This window comes from Erinaceus europaeus, chromosome 13, assembly GCF_950295315.1.
Source record: "Erinaceus europaeus chromosome 13, mEriEur2.1, whole genome shotgun sequence".
Lineage (NCBI taxonomy): Eukaryota > Metazoa > Chordata > Mammalia > Eulipotyphla > Erinaceidae > Erinaceus > Erinaceus europaeus.
The window spans coordinates 39,586,993-39,613,131 of record NC_080174.1 but is presented as its reverse complement, the minus strand read 5'-3'; the positions used below and the strand labels follow the sequence as shown (position 1 = coordinate 39,613,131).

The window sequence follows — 26,139 nt, the reverse complement described above, 5'->3', positions numbered from 1 at the left end:
TGTCATTTACCACTTTGCAAGGAAACGTTCAGGATCAAAATGTCTTTCATTTCATCCCTATAGTAGAAGTGGGAGAAAAGAAAGTACTCACAGTGAAATATCTACTAGTATGTCTCAGCATTGTGGCAGGGCTGCACAATGTGTGGGATGACTGACTGCTCGCCCTTCTCTACAGAAGCCCACCAGGGAGGTACACATAACTCAAGCCTGAGTTTGCCATTGCTGACCAACACATGATTTTCAGAAGTTGTGGAAAAACTCTCGGCAAAGTTCTGAAGAAAATTAAAGGAAAACATACACACACACACAAAACTGTCTTCCATCCTAGAAAATTCAATAGAAACTAAAAGTGTGCAAAAAAAGTTCTTTGTTTTCTGTAAAATTAAGTTAGGTTCATGGCTCGGAGACTTTTTGTGAGCAAGTTGTGACCCACAGGAAGAATGAGTACTCACTGCCCTCTATATTGCTGGAAGCTTGTGTCACTAACACACAGGCATCCCTTGAGGGCCCCACACCGCAAATCTCCAGAATACCCTATAGGAGGTGGCCTTTGGCATAAGTGAAAATGAAAAGAGCATGCATTTTTCTCTCTTCCTTTCTTTCTCTTATTTCAATTTTTATTTTATAGGACAGAGAGAAATTGAAAGTGGAAAGGGGAGAGATATAGAAGGAAAGACAATTGGAGCTCTGCTTTACCAGTAGTGAAGTTATCTCCCCTTCAGGTGGGGAGCTGGGACTTGAACCTGCATCCTTGTGCATGGTAATGTGCATGCTCAACTGGATGCACCAGCTCCTGGGCCACCGAGCATGCATTCTTGAACTGCCAATAAGTATGTGGAGGGTGAAATTAATGTTGGTGCAGGCCTAAAGGGACTGCCAGAGATCCAGGAGATAGATGGCCAATGTTAAGAAAACCAGAGCCCAGCAAGATAGCTCAGAGGGAAGGTGCCTGCTTTTGTCACTCATGTGACCCAGATTTGAGCCTAATCATCACCAACACTAGGGGAAGCTTTGATGCTGTGTTGACTTTTCTCTCTCCCTCCACCCTGCCCCCTTCCTCTCTCTCTCTCTCTTTGCCTCCAGAGTTATTATTGGGACTCCATATCTGCATGATTTCTCTATTCCTGGCAGACTCCTTTTTATAGATAGAGGGCAAGAAACAGCGAGGAAAAGAAAGAAGGAGAGACATCATAGTATTGTTCTACTGCTTGTGAAGCTTCCCCTGTTGGTGTGCTCCCATGTGGTCACCAGGGCCTTGGAACCAGGTCCCTGTGCATGGATGATAAAGTGAGCCATCTCCAGGCTTCATCTCTCTCTCTAACTTAAAAAAAAAAAAAAAAAAAAAGTCTACCAGGAATGCTGAAACCCCAGTGATGACAAAAACAAAATAAAACAGAAATAACTAAATAAATAAATAAATAAATAAATGAAAGAAGGATAACAAAGCCCCAGGGCGCTCTGAGACCTGTTCCCTTGTACTGCCCATGCCATTCCTGGGGGTGGTGCTTAGCACATAAGAACCCAGCTTGAAAAGACAGGGACTTACCCACATCCGCACTGCTAGGCCTGGCTGTGTATGCTGATGGGTCCAGGACCCAGAGTCCTATGGGTCTGTCTGGGGCCACTCTCGGCCCCAAAGGGCACCTATTTCCCCAACTAGAGCTTGTCCCCCTCCAACCAACACCAGCCCTTGGAGTGCCTTGATCTGCAATTCCTGCACTCTTGGCTGGTTGTGGATAAGGTATGGCTGGGTTTGCTCCCAGGCAGCAAGAGAGTGCAAGGAGCACTCCTGAAGACTGCTTTCCCCCATACCTGCTGTATCTGACAACTGCCCCTCCCAGCCACTCATGTTCCCAGCTCCTGGCCCCTCCCTTTCTCCTCCACCCTCCTCTTTGTGGTTACCTGGGAGAGGTGGTGCCAAGTCTGGCAACTAGGAAGAAGGCATTGAGGCGTGGTGGTGACCTCAGGAGTATTGTGTGGTTTGCTACCTGGACATGGTGAAGAGCTTCTCATTCCCAGGACAGGTCCTTAATATTTGTGAAGGACAAGCTCTAGTGCATTTTAACTGTACTAGGCCTTGCCCAGACTACTTACTGACTTGGGTAGCCCACAGTTCCCCTCTGCATATCAGTTCACATATGCTGAGCACCTACTATGTGCCAGGTGTTGTCCTATGAGCTGGGCAGTGAACAAGACAAGAATTCTAATCCCCAGGGAGCTTGCAGTTTAGTAGCAGAGACAAAGTAAATACGTAGATGTAATGAGCATTAGAAACAATAAGCATGGGGGACCCAGCGGTAGCGCAGCAGGTTAATCGCACATGGCGCAATGGATTCATAGTGGATTCGTAGTGCAGGCACCAAGCCCCAGCAATAACCCTCGAGGCACAAAAAAAAAAAGAGGGGGTTGGGCAGTAGCACAGTGGGTTAAGCGCACATGGCGCAAATCACAAGGACCAGCGGAAGGATCCCGGTTTGAGCCCCCAGGCTCCCCACCTGCAGGGGAGCCGCTTCACAGGCGGTGAAGCAGGTCTGCAGGTGTCTTTCTCTCCCCCTCTCTGCCTTCCCCTCCTCTCTGCTGTCCAAAAACAACGACATCAATAGCAATAATAATGATAACCACAACAACGATAAAAACAACCAGGGTAACAAAAGGGAAAAAATGGCCTCCAGGAGCAGTGGATTAATGATGCAGGCACTGAGCACCAGCAATAACCTTGGGGGCAAAAAAAAAAAAAAAAAAGAAAAGAAAGAAAGAAACAATAAGCATGGGGGCCAGGTGGTGGCGCACCTGGTTGAGCCCACATGTTAAAATGTGCAAGGATCCAAGTTCGAGCCTCCAGTCCCCACCAGCAAGGGGAAAGCTTTGTGAGTGGTGAAGCAGTGCAGCAGGTGTCTCTCTGTCTCTCTCCCTCTCTATCTCCCCTTACCCTCCTGATTTCTGGCTGTCTCTATCCAATAAATAAATAACGGTGATAATTTAAAAAAAGAAGCAATAAGTCTGATGGGGTAATTCACAGGAAGAGTAAAAGTAGACTTGAGATGCTTCAGATTGGATTTACCTTTTTTTTTTGTCCCCCTGAATATGGGCCCCTTTCACAGTTTGGTGAAGTCTATATATACTTTCCTCTAAAGGATGTCTTTTTTTAATTTTGAATAATACAAAGTGTTATAAAGGATTGCAGTGAAATCAATCATCTTGAAAGGTAGCAGAATCTTTTTTCACCTGCCATAAAGGTGCCTCTTCTTTTATTTTTTAAGTGTTTTACTTTTTTTTTATTGTTTTTTTAATTTTTTTTTTTCATTCCTCCAGGGTTATTGCTGGGCTCGGTGCCTGCACCATGAATCCACCGCTCCTGGAGGCCATCTTTTCCCCCTTTTGTTGCCCTTGTTGTTGTAGCCTGGCTGTGGCTATCATTATTGCCATGGTTGATGTCGTTTGTTGTTGGATAGAACAGAGAGAAATGGAGAGAGGAGGGAAAGACAGAGGGGGAGAGAAAGATAGACACCTGCAGACCTGCTTCACCGCCTGTGAAGTGACCCCCCTGCAGGTGGGGAGCCGGGGGCTCGAACTGGGATCCTTACGTCAGTCCTTGCGCTTTGCGCCACATGTGCTTAACCCACTGCGCCACCACCCGACCCCCAAGTGTCTTACTTTTTTTTAAAGATTTTATTTATTTATTCATGAGAAAGACAGGAGGAGAGAGGAAGAACCAGACATCACTCTGGTACATGTGCTGCTGGGTATTGAACTCCAGACCTCATGCTTTATCCACCGTGCCACTTCCCAGACCACAAGGTGCCTTTTCTTTAGTGCATTCAGTAACACATCTGGCAGTGGGTCTGATGTTGGCCATGATTTCAGATTGATGATGAACATAAAAGATATATAGAGAAGTGTACGTTGTCTGTAATGTGATATGTAAATTTTTGTGACGTCAGTCTGTCGCAGGGATTGATGGAGTGCCTCTGTGTCTACCCACACTCCTACTTGAAAGAGATACTAAATTTCAACTAGAGGATAGGAACAATGCACTTGTTACTTTTTTTTTCCTATGACAGTTCAACAGCCTGCTCAATTCTAAAAGGCGGCACAGATGGCAAGCTGCAGAAGCCTACCGTAGAGAAAATGAGGAGGGAGGGCTTCCCCGAAGAGAAGGCTTTTCCATGGAGACCTAAAGGAAGTGATTTCAGAAACAAGGAGAACTTCTGTGAGCAGATGAGAGCTCACATGGGGGCCAGGACCCAGCCAGCCTCGTTCAGTTGCCACTCTGGGCTGTCCTGCTGGCATAGTGTCCTGTAGCACCCATGGGATGGCCTGGGGCTCCCACAGTGCCTGATTTGTTGTAAGAGTTCCAGGTGGGAAAGGACCTCAGAGTGAGGGAAGGCAGGAGGGAGGAGGCCCCCATGAAGGGGGTGGCCAGGAGTGTAAAGTCACCTGCCTGGTGCTGCTTTAGACCTTCTGCACTTTCTGTTTCCAGAAACCGTGGAAAGTGCCCTGTGGTCAGAGAATGAGGAGTCAAAATCACTGTGACCCCAGGGCACAGGGGCAGGTGGCATCTCCATCTTCACTGCCAGTCAACTGGCACAAGACAGTTTTCCCCCTTTTCTCGGTTTGAGTCGCCTCGGTTGACATGAACTCCCCAGCTGTGTTACAGAGGCCCTCGGGTTGTTTAGTGTGGCTTCAGAGGTCCATTTGGCTTCATTTATTCTAGATTCTGGAGTTAGAGTTTTCACTTGATCACTGAACCAGCAAGTCACCCAGTTGTGCAGCGAGCATATGAGCTAGAGGTCCCCACCCTGAGCTTTCTTCTCCCAGTTGTGACGTAGGAGTCTGGAAATGAGCTTGCCTGCTCACCTTGGAGAGTTTGGGGCATGCAGGTGCAGCAAAGGGTTCTACTTGGGCAGCCTCCCTCACTGCCTGGAACCAGCCCTGGAGGGCATCAGCATCCCCTGCCCTCAAGAGCTTGCAGGCCTATAATTGGGGTCCAGATATAGGAGGTGCTCAAAGGAAAGGAAGGACAGATGAAATTACTTGCACTCAGCAGACCTTCCCCCACATCCTCCCTAGACTCATACAACATGGAGGCTTCGGGGTTATAAAGAATAGAGGGAGAAAAGGAACTTTTATATCACTGAGAAAAAATAGGTTGTCCTTTTAGGAAAAAATCCTTACCTTGTACTCCATCATCCAATAAATCCCCAGAAGAAACAAAGAAATGTAGAAAACAGAGAGAATGCTGTTTGTCTGTTGTCTTTATCAGCACATTATATGGGGAAACCTTGCTAAAAGCAAACATGGGAGGAGAAATCATGATCTCATGGTAGAGAGAACTGAAAATGCAAATGAGCTCTGTTAGAGAGTGACATGGAAAGCTAGAGAACTATCACAGCTCCTTAACAAGCTTCGTAGAGAGTGACTGTATAAAAAGTCACTAAAACCTTGAGAGAGATATATAAAAGAACATGAAATTGACTGCCTGTGTTGGATTATAGCAACTAAAAAGCATCCATAAAATTTCAGTCTCACTGGTAATGGGAGAAAGGCCAATGAGAACTGAGATATTCCATCTTGATAGAAGCCGTTTTGATGCTGATGCTGATGGTGAAACTCACACCATGGTGAGACTCACACCAATGACTCCAGAGATCAGTGCCCCTTCATACATCCCAACCTTCTGGGTGCAATGAAATTACTCACTGCTTCTTGGAATCTAGTGAAAGGAAATGATCAGAGATGTAGGCAAAAATTTTTATAAAGAGAAGGTCATTCTCATTTTATTTTAGATGGTAAAAAAAATATATTATTCTAAAAGATTTTCCCCTCTCAGGAATTTTGAATGGAGACATTGGAGCCAACTGTCTATCTAAAAATAGACCAGAGTTCTGGAAATAACAGTTGTGTCTACAAGTGAAATGTCTGCAGCTTCCAAATCAGCTTTTTTCCAGACTCAGTGGCACAAAACCAATAAGAGAAATTAGCAACGACATAAATACTTGAGAGTGAGGGCACAGATGAAGAAACAGTGAGGCTTCCACAAGCTGAAATATTTTTCAACCAATTTTTTTTTCAGAAAAGTGAAATTTACGAAGAACGGGTAATGTCATGGCAAAGTGCCTCATTAAGTGAGGGTAAATAAGATCTAAAAAGCAGATACTAACTTTGTATTTGCAGACATGTTCTACAGTGCCATTGCAACCGTATGGATTTGCATACCTGAGCAAAAAAGATTGGAAAACATCCATATGTTCATTGTTTTACTCTGGCTAGTGAAACTAGGGTTGTTTTTTCTTTTTCTTTTTTAAAATTATATATTTATTTATTTATTTATTTTCCCTTGTGTTGCTCTTGTTGTTTTTTATTGTTGTTGCAGTTAGTGTTGTTGTTACTGATGTCGTTGTTGGATAGGACAGAGAGAAATGGAGATAGGAGGTGAAGAGAGAGAGGGGGAAAGACAGACACTTGCAGACCTGCTTCACCACCTGTGAAGCAACTCCCCTGCAGGTGGGAAGCCGGGGGCTAGAACTGGGATCCTTATGCCAGTCCTTACGCTTTGTGCCACATGCGCTTAACCCATTGTGCTACTGCCCGACTCCCTCTTTTTCTTTTTTTTAATTGGGGAGGGAGGGGGCATTTTTTCTTTTAAAAATATTTTTAAATTCTCCTTTTAGAAAATATTTTCTGGGTTTTCAAATCTTTCTACCAAGATCACTAACAACATTCAGAAATAAAAAATATATATTACTGGCCTTGCTTTCTACCCACAACCCATGAGGGCCTCTGGCTAGAAGGAATAGCACAAAGACCAAAAGGCAGAGAGGAAATAAGCCTGGGTGGCCAGAGTGTGGGGCAGGGAAGGTGACAGAGTTGGAATCAGCCCTCACAAGGCCTTGACTGCCCAACACAGCAGCTTGTACTTTACCCAGAGCCCCATTGTTTGTCCAGGTTCAAAAGTGAGAGTCCTGCCCTTTTGGGAAGGTTAAGACTTCTGGAGGTATCCTAAGAGGTAGGAGATGTGAGCATTGTACTAACTCTAGGTGCTAATCCTCTACCTTTGTGTTCTGCTTCCCTTCCTGCCAACCAGGGAAGAGTTTCACATTGACTATCACCGTGTTCACCAACCCCACTCAAGTGGCCACTTACCACCGAGCCATCAAGGTGACCGTGGATGGACCCCGAGAGCCCAGACGTAAGTGCCAAAGCCACTGGGACCCTCTGAGTAGGGGAATAAGGTACTGCAGGGAGAGGCAGCAGCCAGGGCCAGGCAGATGGCAACGGGTCCAGGAACACTCCCATGGTGGGTCATAGCCACACACATCTGTTCTCTTTGTTGACAAGCCCTAAGCCCTCTAGGCTTGGTCTTAGGCTATCAAGCCAGTAGAGGGTGAGGAGATGGCAGAAATCACTTGATCCCCTCCTCACGGGGTATCTGCCCTCTGGGGGCCTGCTAAGAGAGCATGGGTTTGTATCCATAAAGAAAAGGAAGGGGATGGAAAGTCTCAAATGAATGTTTAGGGTTGGCTCTGACCCACCTCAGCCTCCTCTGCCAGTGGCTGAGGGAAGGATCCGGCAAAAGCAGGAGTGTGTCTATCTGGGAGGCCAGAGCCCCTCCTTGGAAACTTTTTTGGTCTATGATTTGCTCCAGTCAAAAGGCACCCAGAAACTCTTGACACCAGGCCATGTACTCTCCAGATCAGGAGTGCTGATTTGATTCTGTGAAACTACTAGTTGCCCTGATCTGTGCATTTTAGCATCAAGAAGACGTATATAATTGTTTTGGCCTGGCGAAGGACCTAGAGCTTACTAATTCAGATCAGGGAAGCTACAGGGCCACTATGGGGCTGGCCACAAACCTGTGTTCACTGAATGAGTGGGTGAGTGAATGAATGAATGAATGAATGAATGAATGAATGAATGAATGAATGAAACAAAGAACCAGCTGGCTGTCACAGTCCAGAGCTCTTATCTACACCTCCCTGACTTATAGTGGGCTTGGTAGGACCAGCTGATTCTGGAGTACTGAGAGCTGTCATTCCCCCCCCCTCGTTGTGATGGTGACCCTTTGCAGTTCAAAAAATCCACTCTCAGTGGGCTGGGCAGTAATGCAACAATAAGGTGTATAAGTTACCATGTTCACAAACCTGGGTTCAAGCCCCATTCCCCACCTGCAGGGAAACCATTTCACAATTGGTGCAGCAGGTTGAAGGTGTCTCTTTTTCCCCTTCCCTCTCTCTCCTTTTCTATCATAATTAAAAATAAATAAGTAGATAGAAGGGAAAAATGATCACCGGGTGTCGTGGATTCATCATACAGGCACCAAGCCCTAGCTTATCCATAACCCCGGTGGCACAAAAGAAAAACAAGGAGGGAAGGGAGGGAGAGAAGGAAGGGAGCAAGGACCCTTTCTCTCAAGGCCAGAGAGCTCACTGGGTCGTGTTGTGCATTGCCAATGCACACAGCTCATGTTCAAGCCCCAGGGTTAAAGATGTCATAACATTGAGGAAGCTTCAATGCTGTGTTCTCTCTCCCTGTATCTGTCTATCTGAATGGAAAAAGTGGCATGCTTGAGACCTCTGTTCAAAGAAAAGAAACGAAAGGAGAGGAGAGGAGAGGAGAGGAGAGGAGAGGAGAGGAGAGGAGAGGAGAGGAGAGGAGAGGAGAGGAAAGGAAAGGAAAGGAAAGGAAAGGAAAGGAAAGGAAAGGAAAGGAAAGGAAAGGAAAGGAAAGGAAAAAGCATTATTGTTTCTTTTTGACTACAAAGCCAAAGGGTCACGCCAAATCCAATGAGGAGATACCTCAGGCCAGGAGAATACAGCCAGGGCCATATGTCCTCTTCCCAGAGACAAGCTGAATGAGCCTATGCAGGAAGACCAGCTCTAGCCTCTCCCCCATGCCCAAAGGCCCATAGTGGGAGAAACCCACTATACCAAGCCCACTATAAGTCAGGGAGGTCTAGACAAGAGCTCTGGACTATGACAGCCAGATGGCTCTTTTTTTCATTCACTCATTCATGGGCCAAATCATCATGAGGGTCACCCAGGCCACACCCTTCTGGCACTTGGAAGGACCCTCCCTCCTGAGAAAAAGGCAGGCCTGGATCCCCCTCTCTGCCCAGTTTCTCGGCCCACTTCAGCACTGACCATTTGGGAAAGGTTTAGAACTGAGCCTGGTAGTCGTAGAAGAGCTTCTCTCCAGTCCTCTAAAAGCCACTTCTGCTGGCTTCCCCTAGGCACCTGTGCCCAGTTGTCAGCACCCCAGTTATTCACCTCCCAGCTAGCATCTGATCTGGGATGGGAGCTGGATGGGTCTGTGCCCTTAGCCTGGGGTTTTGTCACCTTGGACAAGCCATGACTCCTTTCTGGCCTTGGTTTTGTCCCTTAGTTTTAATTTGTTTGGCTTTTGTTTTATTGTCATAGTTTCTGCTGTGGTAGCAGGTCATCCATCATGCATGCAGGCCAAGTTGTTTATCCTTTTTACTTCAGATAGAATGAGACAGATAAAAGGAGACAGAGAGAGGAAGAGACACCAAAGCACGAGAGCTTCCCCCTGCACCCTGACACCTTCCATGGGGTGCAAGGACCCAGACACAGCCTGCACATATGAGAAGGTGTGCACCCTACTGACTTCCTACTCATTAGTTTTGTCATTAGCCCAGTGGGTGACCCTGGGAGTCTGAAGATGGTAATGACTTGTGGACTCTGGGCCATATATTGCAGAGAGCAGATTCTGAGCCTTGTTTTCTGGTGGAAGGGACTCTGGACACATTGCTGGCCTCCCTGAGTGTCTGTTCCTTTCTCCAAGAAGTGAAGAGATACCTGCAGACCTGCAGGTATCACCCTGCAGACCTGGAGATCCATGACAGCATAAGGCCAACATCTGAGTATAGAAGAGAGAGGTTGAGGGTTCTTGTGAGTCACTGAAGCCAAGAGGTCTTATTACCACTGGTACCTGGCTCTCCTCTGCACTCTCACCTCTGCACCCACTAGCTAATACAGATCCTCTCTTATTTAGTAGCAGGATGTTTTTGAGAAGCCCAGGTCACAGTAGTAGAAGTATAAAGTCTCCTCTGAGGGAGGTGAAAGTCTTCAGGGGCAGAATTGGGATAACCAGGAACCACAATTATGATGAGAGAGCATTTGGGAGGCACTCAAGGGCAGAGAACACTAGTACAGGGAGCTGCGTGAGCAAGGGGTCTTGGAGCCTGATGGCAAGGCCATAAGGACCAGGTGATGCCTGCCATCATGGAGAGTCCTCTGTTTCAGTCCTGCCTGGCTGAGCTGCTCCTCCTGCCCCACGAAGGCCCTTCGAGTAGGCTGGAGGCCTGCCTTTCAGAGCCCCCAGTTGAATCCCTCTTCCTCTCTCCTAATCCCTTCCAGACCTGAGACACTCTATCTTCAGATAAAGTGGTGGGGAAAGAGGTGGGACAGGACCAGGCAGCTTAGACTGGAGGAAGATGAGGCAGCAAGAGAAAGGGAAAGAAGCTGGTGCTTCCTGTGTGCCCAGAGATAAGCTAGAATCAGAGGCCACGCTTGCTGTGCAATCTGAGCTAGATGGCATGCCTCTCTGAGCCTAGCACAGGCCAGATTTTTAGTACAAGTTTTTCATTTGATTGTTCAGACAAAATCCTAGCAGAAGCTCATCTCTAGGAAAGAAGCAAAGTGAGAGGAGGCAATTCCCCAGGGTTCCTGTCTTGAGCCCTGCTGGTTCTTGCCTTTCCTGCTTGACTCTCAGGTCCGGTCTCAGCAATACCCAGGCTCTGGCCTCCAACCTGCCTTCAGTCTGTAGCTTCGGACAAACCTCTCCCCTTTCTGGCCTCAGTTTTAACACACACCCCCAGAAGAGGTAAAAGGCTGGATCAACAGCTGATGGTCACTGGGCACTGCCCGGGTGACTGGCCTCTCTCTACTCACTGATGCTCCATAATCCTGGGAGCAGACAGGCCAGGAGACAGATCTGTTTGCCGACAGGTGAGCTTCAGTGCACCCCCAGGGCTCCAGGTTAGGATTCAGAGAAGCAAGCCACTGGGAAGGGCCTTCCTGCCTCAGTGAGCTCACCTGTGCACTGGGGAGAACATTGGTGTCTGCTCTGGTGTGTTGTTAGAAGGATTGAGTGGGTGATTTAGCCATGAGTCATCAGGACCGCCTTTGCAGATTTCCCCCTCACTTTGTGCCCCCTGAGCCCATGTGAGGCAAGAGCCTTCCATGGGCCTGGGTGGGGGTGAGGCTGGTCCTGGGAGCCCAGGAGTCTGCAGATCCCTGAGGCCTGGCTGTGGGTTCTGCGGCCAGGTCGTTCCCCTCCGATGCTCTGCAGAGCATGCCCAATCTGCAGCCAGGTGGCCAGCTGGGTTTGAAGGCTGGCTTGGTGGCTTCCTGCCTGTGTGGCCTTGGTATCTGAGGTTCTCAGTGCTGATATGCCCTCAGTCACTGGGACTGTGATGTAAACAGGTGGCTGATGGGATGCTGGGCACAGGCAGGCAGCAAGACAGTTCCTGGCAATTCTGGTGTGGAACAGCTTTAAGCCCCCATATGTCTCCTCCAGGCTTGAGAGGTGCTGGTGTCCGACAAGGAAGGTCCAGCTCCTTAGCTGTGCCTGAGGCAGGTGTGGCAGCATCCTGCTTATGGGCCCTGTCCTTACCTCTTTCCAACCCCGCACCCCAAAATGTACATGAAGTGATTTCAGCAAATATTTTCCTGGTTACCTACTGTATGCCCAGCACTGTTCTCAAAGCTAGGGGCTAAAGTGATCCCAAGAGATGGACTCCAGCCCTCTGGGATCTCAAACACTTAGGGGTGGCAGACAGTTCTGTTGTTGCCAAGGCCAAGAAGCTCCCCACCCCCCCCTTGACCTGATCTGTGCCCATTTCCCCTCTGCCTCTCTCCTGCACCTCCTCCTGGGTCACCCTTCTCTACCCTCCTGGCTGATCTTTGAACTTGGCAACCACACTTCAGTTTCAGAGCCTTTGTATTGGTCTTCTCTCTCCCTAGAACCCTGCTCCCCCAGCACCCCCTAGGTGTGACTCACTCTCCCAACCCTCACCCAAAGTCCTTGCCCAGACTTCTGGGGAGCCCTTCTGATCACCTGGTTTGGGATCACACCCACACCTGTCCTACCCACACTCCTTATTCTTCCTGCCTTTGATTTGACTCAGTGTCTTAGCCTTCTCACCTAAGGTTATATTATCTTCTCCTATGTGAGATTTATTTTTTATTCCCCCACCACTACATAATCTGTAAGGCAGAGATTCTTTCATCTGCTTTGCAGGCACGGGTGTGGACCCTAGCAGACAGAAATGAGCACTTAGTAGGTGCTGGGTCTTAGAAGATCCCATTTTCTTCTTCAGTGTCAGGTGTATAGGGAGGCCAAGGGCTGTGGAGTGGCTCCTGCTTCTGGCCGCAGCTCCCAGGATCCCCCTGAGGAGTCTTCCAGCAGGAGGGAATGGGTTAACCTCAGACCTCCTGGGCTCCCCTAATCAACCCCAGGCCACTGGAAGCCTGGGCTACAGCCTTGAGAGGGAGCAACTTGCCTCCCTGTCCGCTGGCCCCTTGCCAGCCTGTTTCCCTGCCCAGCCACTGACTGCTTTCATCTGCTCACAGGGGGCTGATTCACGGCAGACCACCCGGGGCCCAGCACCCGCCTGAGACTCTGCCTGGTTGTTAAGAGTCGGGTGTAAATCTCCTGACAGGCCACAGAGCGGGCCCTGGGCCCGAGTGCCCCACCCCATGGCTGGGCAGACAGTGGCTGCTATGTCTGGGCTGTGGCTGCACCAGGGCTGGGCCAGGCCCTTGAGCAGGCAGCCCAAAGGCTTCAAATGGGTAAAAAGTGCCCCACTCCCCCACTGAAATTGGAGCCTGCATTGTTCCCCTAACCCTTGTTGTTGCTGCCAGGCTCTGCCTTTCCCTGCCTCCTGGTCCCCCACCACCACCCTGCTGAGGCAGCACTTTGAGCTGGCCTCTGCCAGCTAGAGCTCTTGGCCAGATAACCTGGCATCCTTTTAGACATCCTAGCAATCCAGACCCTTAGCAGACCCTGACCAGATACATTTACTTTCCCATCTCTAAAACTGGGGTGCCAGGGAGCTGGATAGTAGCACATTCAGTTGAGTGAACATATTGCCATACACAAGGACCTGGGTTCAAGCCCCCCCCAACTGCAGGAGAGAAGCTTCACTAGTGGTGAAACAGTGCTACAGGTGTCTCTCCCTCTCTATCTCCCCTTCCCTCTCAATTTCTCTGTCCTGTCAAATAAAATGAATAAATAAACCTTTTTTTAAAAAAGTGAGGGTGTCAGTAGCCATCTCTCAGAAGGATGTGGTCCTTTGGGTGGTATTCGTGGCACCAGTGGCACAATGCTTGGCCTGCTGTGGATACCTGCTAAAGTGTTTGCTGCTCCTTAGAGAGGCTTGAGCTGGGCCAGTGTGGAGGCAGGGGGTGGTTTTGATAGCCTCTTGGGTCCCCCAGAAGCACCAGATACTTGGAAGGTATGGAGACCCTGTGTGGGCCCTACTGGCAGTGCCAAAAGATACCCTGGGGTGATGGTAATGGAGCCCCCAACTCAGAATCCAGCCCTTGCCCGCTAGCCCACTTACCCTGAATAAATTGCCCACCTTGCTGGACCCCAGGATTTCTCCTCTCCTGTGATCCTTCCCACATGGCTGTAAGGCCCAGCACCTCCACTGCACAGATCCACTAAGGAGTCATGGATCCCAGAATGCCTGGATTCCTTGAGGGCCAGAACCAGGCAGCCCCACTCCAGTGCCAGCTCCCTAGTCAGTGTGCACCCCATTGCAGAGATAAGGCAGCAGAGACGTAGAGGGACAGCAGGTTCCCAGAGGTACCAGTGGGTGAGGGCTGTCTCACAGACTGGACCTGCCCTCCCTTGCATGGAGGTCAGAGAACAAGTCAGTCTTGGTACACTTGTGGGTCAGGTGTGGTGGCCATGGCAGGACCTTCCCCAGATGTTCCCACCCTTTTCCCAAAATGCCCCAGTTTAAAACATTTATGGTCTGTTCTCCAGCTCAGCCTGGGTGAGACAGAGGATGCTCACTTTGCAGACATGGAAAGAGACACAGGTGGGGAGGCATTTGGTGGGTTAGAGTAGGGTGCAGTGAGAGAAGTGCACTCAGCACTCAGCTTCAGAGCAGGTCAGGGCCCCAATAGAGTCCACATGGAACCTCTCATCTTTCTCTCTCCAGACCTCTGTTTCTGGGCCTTCTTTCCGGCTGGGGAGCCCATCTAATCTTGCAACTTTCAAGTAGGGACTTTCAAAGCCAGAGAGATCTCAGTGAACAAGTTGTGCAGAAGGAAAACTGAGGCACAGAGCACAGAACAGCTGAGTCCCTGACAACTGAGTGGACTTGACCCGAGCTCCCCATCCAGCTCCCTCTGTGGTAGCTGAATAAAAGAGGCCTTTTCTGCATGCCCATCTCCTTTCCTCGGGCACAGGAAGTTCCGTTCTGCCTCCAGTGGGAAGGCCCAGGCCCCCGTGGCTCTGAGACTCACTGGCGCCCTAGTCACATGGACTCGCCTTGGCTTCCCTTTGCCCCTCCCTACTGGTGGCTCCCCCTTCCACAGCAACAAGGGAGCAGTTCCTGGAGTGCAGTTAAACTGCTGCCTTCTAGAAGTCTGCCCTGTGTGAGTAGAAAGAGTAGGGTGGGGACCATGCTCTCTGAGGCCCAATTACCTGATTCAGGTCTTGAATTCCCTCACCCACCACTTAGTGTAGCTTTTCTGTTGATGCGTCCTCAGTCTGCACTATAGGAGCAAAAGGGGAAGAGTTGAGAGACAGAGCACTGGGCTGCAGTCAAGGTTCTGGGGCCCAGAGCTAGCAGTGCTGTCCTGGTTCTGTCCCAGGCTCAAAGAAGCACCTTTCTGATCCCAAATGAAATGACAGCCCTGCCTTCCCACTGCAGGAGAGTGGCAGCCCATAGTGACAGTGGCCCCTGTGAGTGGAGTTAGTCCACAGACCTCATTTGGCCAGCACCACAATCCGTGAGGGTGTCATGGTGGGGACACTGTGGCTTGGGGTGGGGGGCAAGGAGTGTGACTTGAGGGAGGCCACCAGACTACAGGTGACAGGGCCCATCCTCGAACCCAGGCTGACTGTGAACCCCGCCCTCCTTCCGCTGGGCCCCAAGAGTAACTGTAAACACATTGTACACATTGTGACTCAGAAACAGGACTCTATCCGTCAGTGATGATAATAACAAGGCCTGAGGTTTTGCTCAGGCTTTGGTGTAGCCCCATTGGCGCACTTCATGCTTGTGGTTAACTAAGACACCCAGATCCTCTGCACCCAGGCTGCTTGTCAGGTCAGTCTGCGGTCTCCACGTCCATCCGGCCACTTTCCTCCCTGTTGGGATTGTTCTGAATTTATCCATCCCTCTGCATGTCCACATCACCAAGCCATTTTCAGGGCCTGCAGTAGCAAGGACACCAACACGTCCTCCAAGACCCACCAGGGCTGAAGGCCGAGCCCATAAGACATCCCCACTCCCACCCCAGAGACTGCCTCCCAAGAGGCCTCCCTTAACCAGCCCTCATTGGTAATGGGTACATGACCAACAGAAAATGAAATCTCTAGCTAAGAGGGCAAGCTAGCAGTACATATCCTACAAAGTGGTTGCTGGCTTTCAGTACTCAAGTTAACTGAAAACCATAGAAATCAAGGGAGGTTCAGAGAAAAAAAACCTCACAGCCTCTCTGAGGAAATTGGAAGCCCCCACCCCATGGAAGTGCCACTCAGCTGGACAAGGTGACAGGGCTGGCAGCTACCACCTAATGTAAAGCACCCCCTTTACAGGCCTCAGGAGTCACTTGAGGACTTCTGTTTCACCTCTCACATTCTTCTTTCTTTTCTTTCCCCTGTCAGTCTAGAAAATTCCACATTCCATAGTAGACCCATGTACTCAGGCAGGTCTTCCTTGCTTCCTGAGTCCCTTCCCCCTACTTCTTTTTCAAGGGAATCCCAAGTCCAAGAAATTCTTTCCTCTTCCCTGCTGTGTGACCTGTGGCAAGCCTCTACCTCTCTGAGCCTGTAAAAAGCATATATCCCCTTCTCCTTGTGGGGTTGTATGGAGCCACTTAACCAGCAGCCGTGGTGTTAGGCTAAGCAAGAGGAACTTTCAGTTCTCTGAATGGACATGTCTTCCTGGTTTCTACCTTGGAGAGACCCCCCCCCAAAAAAAACAAAAGCAGGGGTGAACAGAGATGACTTGAGAGTCGCCAGGCATATCAGTAGTGGAGGAAATTTAGGAACAACCTCTGCTCATTCAAGAGGTATAGCTGAGGTGCATTCACAAGGACATGACAAGCAGGAACTGGCTTAGTCAGGCAACCCTCACTCCACTGCTCATTAGCGTGGGCTCCTGAAGTTTTGAGAGAACTCTCATTTCTTTGAGGTTGTATGATTCTTCCTATTTTACAGACTAAAGAAGCAAGTCACAGAATGGTACAGCCAGAATGAGATCATGCTAGATCATTACATGAAAAATTTGCTCTGTGTTTTCCATGTATGTGAAGCCAAAACAAGGATGAGAAGAAATTTCTCCAAAATCGATCACACTGGGTATTTCTAATTTCTGAAATGGGGTCTGGGGTGGGTCAGAGGAGCCTTTAACCTGATCTGGGATGCTTTTTCTTGTTTAAAATATTCATCTGTTTGCATGGGGCAGATAGCATAATGGTTATGCAAACAGATTCTCAGATGCCTGAAGCTCCAAGGTCTCAGGTTCTGTCCCCCATACCACTATAAGCCAGAGCTTAACAGTGCTCTGGTACACACACACACACACACACACACACACACACACACACACGGGGGGGGGGTCATGTATTGCTTGTAAAGTGAATAATTGGAAAGTGTGTGTGTGTGTGTGTGTGTGCGCGCGCATTTATTGTGTATTCCATGTCACTACAGAAACCTTAAGGTTGACCTCTACTAGCTGCTTGAAGGCAGGGGAATGGCTGCCTTGATTCTTCCAGTATATGGGGCCCAGAGAGAAGACTATGCTCCTTCACATGTGGGCCATGGTGGGAAATGTAGTAACTTCTCCTGGAAGCCAAGCCAAGCTCCCTATTACTAGCTTCTGGTCCAAGGCGGAAAAGGAAAAGGCACATACTTAATAGAGCTAGAATCCATTTTAAATGTTAACCCCATTCCTCTCACAGATATATTGGGGGGAAGGTATAGGAGGAAGGTTTGGGAGGCCTTCTCCTGGGTTCTCCTGGGTCCTCTTCCTGCTTCCTGAAGGGGCCTGTATAAATCACTTTCCCATACATGTTGCCTTTGTTTGACTAGATCCCTGAGTCCAAGTCTTGATTCCACTGATTACTGGGGCCCAGCAGCCCTCTGAGTCTGACCTGTAAAATGGGTAATTCTGCTTACACAGGCAGAGGTGGGGTCACGGTACTTGATGACCGTGCTCTGATCAGAAAGTCTTCTGAGGGTCCAAGTAATAGTGCGTTTGGTTGAGCCCATACATTATCATGCTCCAAGGACCGTGGTTCAAGCTCCCATTCCCTACCTGCAAAGAGGATGCTTCATGAGTGGTGAAGTAGATCTGCAGGTATTTTTCACTCTATATCTCATCCTCCCCTCTCAATTTATTTTATCCTTTCGAATAAAATAGAAAATAAAAGGAATAATGGCCACCAGGAGCAGTAGATTCGTAGTGCTGGAACCGAGTCCCAGTGATAACCCTGATGGCAAATTATAAATATAGTCTTCTGAGAACTGCAGGAAAAGGGTTGGTTGTGACCTGCACTGAGGCCCCCAGGATAATTTCCTGACAAAGCCAGGCATTTCTGCACCCTCTGCTGATGGCTCCCCATGCTTTGCAGGGCACCGGCAGAAGCTGGAGGACCAGAACAAAGTATTCCCTGACCGCTTTGGGGAGCTGGACCGACTGCGCATGCGGGTCACTCCAAGTACACCCAGCCCCCGCAGCTCAAACACCACAGGCCACTATGGCGGCCAGACCCAGACCCTCATCCAAGGTAGGTCACCGGGGGGGGGGGGGGGGGGGCTGCAGGGTAGGGAGGTGGACAGGTCCTGGATGTGGTCCTTCTGCCCCACTGAGGTTGCACTACCCTTCTACAAGGGAGGCAACTGTGCTCTTCAGCCCCACAGATGTTTCCTAGGGGCTAGCTATGCCTGGCCACAGGCTGGACTCTTCACTCACTCACTCAGCAAATACTTTTCAACAGCTTCACGTTCCCTTGTGTTGACTCACCTAAAGGATCAACATGAATGGACAAACACAGTCCCTGCTCCAAGAACTCAGTTTCCCTTGTGCATACCATAATGCACCTATTAAAACTGAGCACAGCCTGCCCAAGGAATCTGCACCAGACACATCCTAGTGAACACACTATGCCTCCCACTCCCCACCCTTACACAAACCCCTCAGCTTCCTCATCTGAAAGTGGGGTGGTGGTGGATGCCTCCACATGGGTTAAGTATGATGTTCAAATGATACTGTTGCAGTCAGGCAAAGCTTTCTAAACATGTGAAGTTATGTTACAGCCCTGGAGAGAGTCACTGTCACATGGGGAAGGTCTTTCCCCTGACCCAAAGACTCCTCCCAAACAGCAAGGAGGAGAGAAGCCTCCGGACTGAGGACCAGCCTGGGTCTTTCCCATTGCAGAGGTGGATACAGCAAGCCCAGCTGAGGTGACAGCACAGACAGGCCGTCCCAGGTAGACAGATGGTTAGCAAGTGGCAGGTGCTCAGCCAGTGACAAGTGTTGACACTGTTCTCTGGCCTTTCTCAGTCAGTGGGCTGGGACACAGGCTAATTGTACCACTGTCCCTCACAAGGTAGGGACAGAGTGATCACCAGCAGGATGGGGCAGAGCAGGAGAGCTGGTTGCTGTCAAACACTATGTGTGTCCTTCTTTCTTAATGGCCTGTATAAAATTCATCTGGCAGATGAGAGCATTGAGGCTTACTTAGGTAAAGGGCTACCCTTGGATCATACAGTCTAGGGTCCAAGCCTGCCCCAGGACCTACCTGTACTTCCACCATTCCCTGAAACCTTTTCCTTTTTTTCTTTCTTTCTTTTTTTTTCTTTTGGATAGAGGGGAAGACAGAGAAGGGGGAGAGAAGGAGAGATGTCTGCAGCACTGCTCCACTGCTTGTAAAGCTTCCCCTTTCAGGTAGAGTGGGGACTTGAACTGTGGTCCTCATGCATGGTAACATGTGCACCTACCAGGTGAACCACCACTTCCTGTCCTCCTGAGGGCACAGGGTGAGGCCCTCCTGTCAGCATGGTGGGAGGAGGTGCAGGCTCTTCCTTTCCTCCACATTTCAAGTTTAGCTGGGGGTCTCCTGCATCTTGGCTAAGATTCTTAACCATGTGTGCCAGGATAGTGTGGTGGCAGGTAACTTGATGCAGTGTGAAGAAAGGCCCCTCCTGTTCTGACATGAGCTCAGAAAACTGGGCCTTAGTCCTGCAGAGCCCCTCTGTGGAAAGCAGCCCCATCCAGCCACTCTGTGTCCAGGGGCTAGTGAGTTTGAGAGTTCAGAGCAGGGGTGTAAAAGTGGGAGGTATTCTGCTCTCTAGGCTCTTTCTCACTCTACTCAGAAGCAATATCGCATCCCTCACAGGTCCATTAGCCTAATTCTCTAGACCTTTCCCTGCCACGAGCAGAGCAGGGCCCAGTGAGCTGTCAGGAGCCAACCAGGAAGACTCAAAATCCAGTGGGAAAGAGGGAGATGAAGGGGAGTGAACCATAGCTTCCTGCTAGCAGCCTCTGTGGGAGGAGAGCCCCTCTTAGCCTGTCCACAGTTGTCTAGAGGAGTCTGGGATGGTCCTCCCCACCCCCATCCAGTGCCAGGGGCCAGGCCAGGTCCAGCAGTGGGCAGAGCATTCTGGGACTGGGAGGAAGAAAGGCCAGGCCTGAGTGGGAATGACTGGCTCAGTCCCTCTGCTTCTACTGCATCCTTGGACAAGACCCCCACTATCTTCCTAACATCTACTGCTCCAGACCTCAGGTGGCCTGCCATCCCAGCTAAGCCTGCCCCAGCATTGAGAGGAAGGGCTCCTGATGAACAGGACTAAGGAAGGAGCATGAACTTTGCAGTCAGGTAGACCTGGCTAAAAATGCTGTCTCTGCCAGACACTGGCTATATGATCTAGGGTGAGTTGCTTCACCTCTCTTAGCCTCAGTTTTCTCATCTGTAAAGTGGGAAAAAGGGGATACCCATCATAGAGAGGTGTTGGCAGTACCAGGTTAAGGACCCTCCCCTCCTAGTGGGACAAGCTTCTGCCTTCAGACTCCCCCCTGGGGATCCCCCTCAGACAACCTACAACCACTTCTCTTGCTCTCTGTTAATATTTTTGACCCCTATCCTACCCCCACCACTTTTGGTCACTGGCAAGCAGTGTGAGGCCCCAGCCCCCAACCCCCCCTGGCTGAGGCCGCCCACAATGGGGGCTTCTCACAGCTCAAAGGGCTCATTCAGCCACACAGCAGCTGGGGCAATTTGGAGAAGAAAATAAACATTTCCTTCCAGTGTTAGGATTGGCTGCTGGACAGCAACTCAGGCAGCTCAGGTTTCCCTGGGGCTACTGGATGGAGAGGGTAGTGAAGGGATAGGGGGAGCAGGAGGGCAGCCATTTCCCCTCCACCCTGCTGGAGGGAAGCAGGAGGGGTCAGGGACAGGCCTGGACAGACCCAGCAGGGATCTTACACCCTTGTGAGCTCTGAGAGCTGCACACCCCAGACCCAGGCCTGCCTCTCTCAGCTGGTTTTCCCTGGGCTGCAGCCCTGTCTGGATTTCTTTTGCTCAGTGAACAGGGCTCCAGTGTGGTGGAGCACTCACTTCCTAAGGGGCAGAGTGGAGGTGTCAGCCTCATGCTCAGCTGCAGACAAGGCCTTCTCTCCTAGGGTGCTGAGACAGTGAGGAGCCAGCCACCCCTCACCTGTCAGGGAGGCTACCAGACCCACATCACCCTACTTTGAACCAGGGAGCCTCATTCCATTTTGAATCCACATCCCGGATCAGAGGAGCCAGCGCTAGTGGAGTCAGGAAGACCTCAAGTCTAAAGAAGTTTCCAGTTCATCCTGGGGTCACATGGCATCCCAGGCAGATCTGGGGAAGTCAAGGGCCTGCAGGTGCCCACAGCTCTTGATGTCTTGGCTCCAGTGGGGAGAGACTTCCTGGAGCTGGCCAGAGGCTGAAACTTGGTCTCCTGGCCCTATTCTATGCTGGGATGAGACAGAGGGGTTGGGACTGGACAGACTACCCCAGGACCATTGCTTTGAGTTCAAACCAGCTTCCCACCAATGCCCAGGACCAGGGTACAGGCAGCCCAGAGGTCTGCAGCAGCCAGCTCTCCTGGGTGCTCAGAACAAGAGGTGTCAGAGCTGATATCATAATACAAACCTGCTCATACCTCATGCCCATCTAAGCACTTTACATGTATCATTGATTTAATCCCTGAGGACTGTTCTTGTGTATGTTTTTCATGTGGGAAAGACTGCTGCAGAGAGGTTAAGTGACTTGCCCAAGAATGCACAGCTAGTAAGGGTCAGAATAAATATCAGCTATAGTTACCGCACAGTTAACTTTCATTCTGTGCTGCCTCAAAGAAAGGACAGCTGCTTACTAGCCACATGTTGGGGAGGGCTCAGGACTGGGAACCCTCAAACTGCGTTCCAGGTTCATCGTGCTATGCCACCCTTACAGCAGTCCTTATACTTCTCTGTGCCTCAGTTTTCCATTCAAGAGGGTTAGACTCAATCCAGAGATACTTGAACACTGAGGTTTTAAGAGCTTATGATGACAAAAGTAGGGGTAGAGGCTGGGATGCCCTTGACAATGATACGATGGCTAATCAAATCCCTCGTGGGGGGGGTGGGTTATGAGGGAACAGGAGCAGGACATGTCTATGCTAGACATTGGGTCTTTCAGGACTGGGACAGGATCTGGGCCACTAAATCTTCTGGCTGCTTTGTGGCATCTCATCATTGTCTGACTACTACACAGCTCCAGTCTACAGAGTGGTAGCAATCCTGGAAAAAGGTTCAGAGTAAAGTGTGGTCGGTATAGGGGGGTAGACAGAGCTTCCCCATGTCCCCAGTGTAAATTTCTATAATCTAGCCACCCTGCCCGGGCAAGAGAGGTGCAGGTGTGTGTGTGCCACACACCTGGCAGAGAGCAGTCTAGTGATGAGTTTCTCTTTGCTGCGCAACATCAGGAGCCTTGATCTTTCTCAGTCTGCCTCAGTTTCCATATTTGCAAAAGCAGGGTCCAAATCCAAGTGGCCTGGAGCTGCTAGGGACCCTCTTCACACCCATAGTCTTACCCATTCTTAGCCTGAAGGAGGGAGGTAGAGACTCCCAGGCTGGGTCCTCTGAAGGGCCCTGGCTGACCCCTCCTTGGTACTCCAGACTCCCAATAGCTGGGAGTCTTTACCTCCTCAATAGTCCTGTGTACCGCAAAGGTGTGAAGAGCAGTCAATGAGGAGGAAGAAACCTCCAACATACAGTCCTCTGCCTTCCTCAGTGGACAGACCCCATGGCCACCTCTGGCCTGGTACCTGTTCCACCTGCCTGCCTGGTGTGGCCATGTCCCTACCCCAGCAGCCCAGGGCAGTACCAGCAGACCTGGGATTAGAACAGGGCTATGACACAGGCCAGGAGAACCTGAGCTTCAAGGTCACTCCTATGGGAGGACCCCTGGGAAAGCAGGGAACCATGGCTGACCTTACTTCTCACTGTCTCCAGGCACCTCCGACCTGAACCCTTTCCCGGACACCCGCCAGTTCGACCGTTCCTTCCCAGCACTGCTCCCAGAGAACCGCTTTCCCGACCCCAGGATGCATTACCCGGGGACCATGTCAGCCTTCCCCTACAGCGCCACACCCTCAGGCACGAGCATCAGCAGCCTCAGCATGCCCGCCACCAGTCGTTTCCATCACACCTACCTCCCACCGCCCTACCCAGGAGCCCCGCAGAACCAGAGCGGGCCCTTCCAGGCCAATCCGTCCCCTTACCACCTCTACTATGGTGCCTCCTCCGGCTCCTACCAGTTCTCCATGGTGGCTGGCAGCAGCAGCGGGGGTGACCGCTCCCCCACCCGCATGCTCACCTCCTGCACCAGCAGCGCCGCCTCTGTGGCAGCTGGCAACCTCATGAACCCCAGCCTGGGAGGCCAGAGTGACGGTGTGGAGGCTGATGGCAGCCACAGCAACTCACCCACTGCCCTGAGCACACCGGGCCGCATGGACGAGGCTGTGTGGCGACCCTACTGACTGCCTGGGGTGGAAGTGGACTGCTCCCACTAGTGATGGGAACCCCAAGAGCCAGGAGGCTGGCTCAGCTCAGCAGCTCAGGGTGGGAAGGAAGCTTCAGCTCCAGGGCAGTCGTGGGCCTCAGGTCCTAGGTTCCAGAGCTGGGCGGGTGGCTCTGAGCATGAGTCTAGCCACATGTTTGTACAGAGGGGTCAGAACTGGCCCCAAGACACTGCCCTAGCCTGATTCCTAGTCATCTCATTCCCACATTCCTATAAGAATGTAGCCTCCTTCTGCCCTCTTTCCCTGGAATCACCTGATGGCCCTCCCCCACCCCCACCCCCAAAGTTGTCCCCAGTGCTGTCAGGGGGCCCAGGTCTCAGGACAGAAGTCATCTCTGTTCCAAAGGAAGAAGCATTGCCCACATGGCTGGGCCCCTTATCCACAGTGCCCTGGGAAGACCTCCCTACTCTACCTTCCTCAGAGGCCCTGCCCTTTGGCCCAGTCCTCCCTCCATATTTACACAGGTTGACTAAGAACTGGAAGGCTCCCCTACCCCTTGAGAGGGTCTTTCCTCATATTTCTTGGGCATGGGCCCATGAAATTGTTGACAAAGTAAGAACATCCTCAGTCCAGCCCCCCACCCCCAGCTCTTTTCCCCATAACCCCAAACAACTAAGAAACCCTGTCCCAGCTGTCTGTGGGTCCTAGACCCCAGAACAGACTGACCTGTGTCCTCAAGTCCCTAAAAACCAGGGAAAGCACCTGCAGACAGGTCCTTCGTGCACTTTGCCAGCTTAGTGCATTCAGCCTGTGGGGGGACAGGGCTCCCCTTCCCTTAAGTTGGTTTCCAAATTGCCATGATTGGAGAGAGCACAGGAGACCTGGTAGATCATAGCAGGAAGTGTCAGAGTGAGGATGTCTGCTTCCCTGTCGTTGTCCCAGGTCTAACCAGGCTGTGCCACATTCAGCCCCCAGCCTCCAACATGCAGCTCTCCATCTGTCATCACTCTGTGTCCCAAAAGCAGTTAAACCTGTTTCTAAAACAGATTCTAGCAAAAGGAGCTCCAGTCAAACAGTCCAGTATGGGTCTTCAGCCCAGTCCCATGACAGCGACACAGATCCAGCTCCCTTCTGACAGTGTGGGACAGTCAGTCTCTGGGTACCTGCATGAGAGGTCACAGCGCTCCACTAACCTCCAGCAACCCTGGTCCCAGAGTGGTCCAAGGAAGTACTGGTGAAATGCTAGATGCTCCCACCTGTGGCTCTTAGACATTTGCCTGGGAGTCCTGAGAGTGTTCAGGCAGAGGTGGGGGGGGGTGGTCTGTGAGCACAGAGACAGGTGACTGCTCACCTCAGCTCTGCTCATACAGCCCCCATGTTGCCCTATTGGCCAGGGTACAGTCTGCATGGACTCTCCAATCTAGGTTCTTGAGTTCCAGAAAGGCCTACATAGGGAAGGACAAGCAGATCCCTCTAAAGGCTAGACAGCATGAGGTTTTTCATCATTGTTTCATCCATGCTCTCTGTGGAGATGGAAATCTCCCCTGCAGATTGTTCCTGGTAGTGGGTGTCTGCTGGCACCCAGCCTGCCCAAACACACACATCATAGCAGCCAGTTAACATAAACTGCTAGGCCAGGGAGTCCTGGTAATCTTAGGTCAAAGTCCACTGGCTGCAGTTCCTCTGGTTCTCCCTCACTGAAAAGCATTCTTCATCTCTTCAGAATAGCTGGTAGGGTGTCCTACTGACCCCCTACGTCCAGGGGTCTCTCCACCCCTTCTCAGGAAGCAGCTACGAGTCCCTTACCCTTGAACCTTCTTCGCGCTCCTGTCTTCCATGGTTGACTGGCCCCAGGCCTGCTTGGGTGGCACCCTTGGGTTCCCAGTGCCCAGCACTTTGTAATCCCCATTCCCATCCCAAGACTTCTACCCCTTCCTGATTGTCATGCCCCATTGGAGACAGGGACTGGAAAGAAACTGACTCCCACCCTCAACCTGAAAGTGACGGCAGCCACACTGAGTCTGACTCCAAAACCCCTTGTGGATCCAGACAGCCAGGGCTGATAGAAATGGGTCCTGATTAAGAAGGCTGCTTTAGAGTTGTACTAGGCAAACACACTGATTTGGAAAGCACAAGGAAACAAAGGGAGTTTGATAACCCTGTGATTGTAAGCCTGTTGCTGGTGGGTAGAGATCCTTTGTGACATATTGTCATGCCAAGGTGTTAATATCTGCTACTCATGTATCTTCTGCAAAACTGTCTAGAGCTGGGAAGAGGGTGGGAAGGGAGTGGAAACTGCTTTGCACTATAATTTGCTTGGTGTGTTTGTTTTTAATGCACAACTTGCTTGTACAGTAAACTGTCTTCTGTACTATTTAACTGTAAAATGGAGTTTGAGCTGATTTTTTTTAATACTATGACTCTGAGGTGTGTCGAAAGAGCCCAGTACCAGGCTCCTGGGGTGAAGTGTAGCGTGGTGGTGGACAGAGACCTTCTGCATGGCCAAGGAGGGATGGAGCAAGAATAGACTAAACCCACTGCTCTGGAGTTCCCCAGTTTCTTGGCCTCTGTGTACCCAGCTTTATCTGCAATGGCTGCAGACACCTCCCCAGGTGAGGACAGCCAGCGAGACTTCCTGCTCAGGTGCTGGAACCATAGAGGAATGGTAGGTCTTCAAGTTGCCTGAATTTTTCCTCAAGTAAACACAGTGTGGTTCTCTTCCAGCTGGGTTCCCAAGCTCAGTGTTGGGGAGTGGGGGTTAAAAACATATGGAGAGAAAAGCACGCTCAGTGAGAGCCCCCTCTGGGACCTGTGTTTGCAGAACAGCAACAAGTAAGCTGCAGTCAGAATTGCACAGCCAGTAGCTACCTCAGCTCCTCATTTGTGCAGATAAGGCCACTG

At 50.6% G+C, this 26,139-nt stretch overlaps 1 protein-coding gene across 2 annotated transcripts in view; it reads left to right on the top strand.

Annotated features, from left to right (window-relative positions):
• The window catches only part of RUNX3 (RUNX family transcription factor 3), a 66,716-nt gene extending 41,091 nt beyond the window's left edge, over positions 1-25,625 (top strand). Inside the window, exons 4-6 of one of the 2 annotated variants that reach the window (XM_060205561.1) lie at positions 7,085-7,189; positions 17,838-17,993; positions 22,730-25,625. In XM_060205561.1, coding sequence (XP_060061544.1) covers positions 7,085-7,189; positions 17,838-17,993; positions 22,730-23,256 — 788 coding nt within the window. In that variant the 3' untranslated portion in view covers positions 23,257-25,625. The remainder of the gene's footprint in view (positions 1-7,084; positions 7,190-17,837; positions 17,994-22,729) is intronic. The other variant, XM_060205562.1, reaches the window with a different exon arrangement.
• The last annotated feature ends 514 nt before the right edge of the window (positions 25,626-26,139 follow it).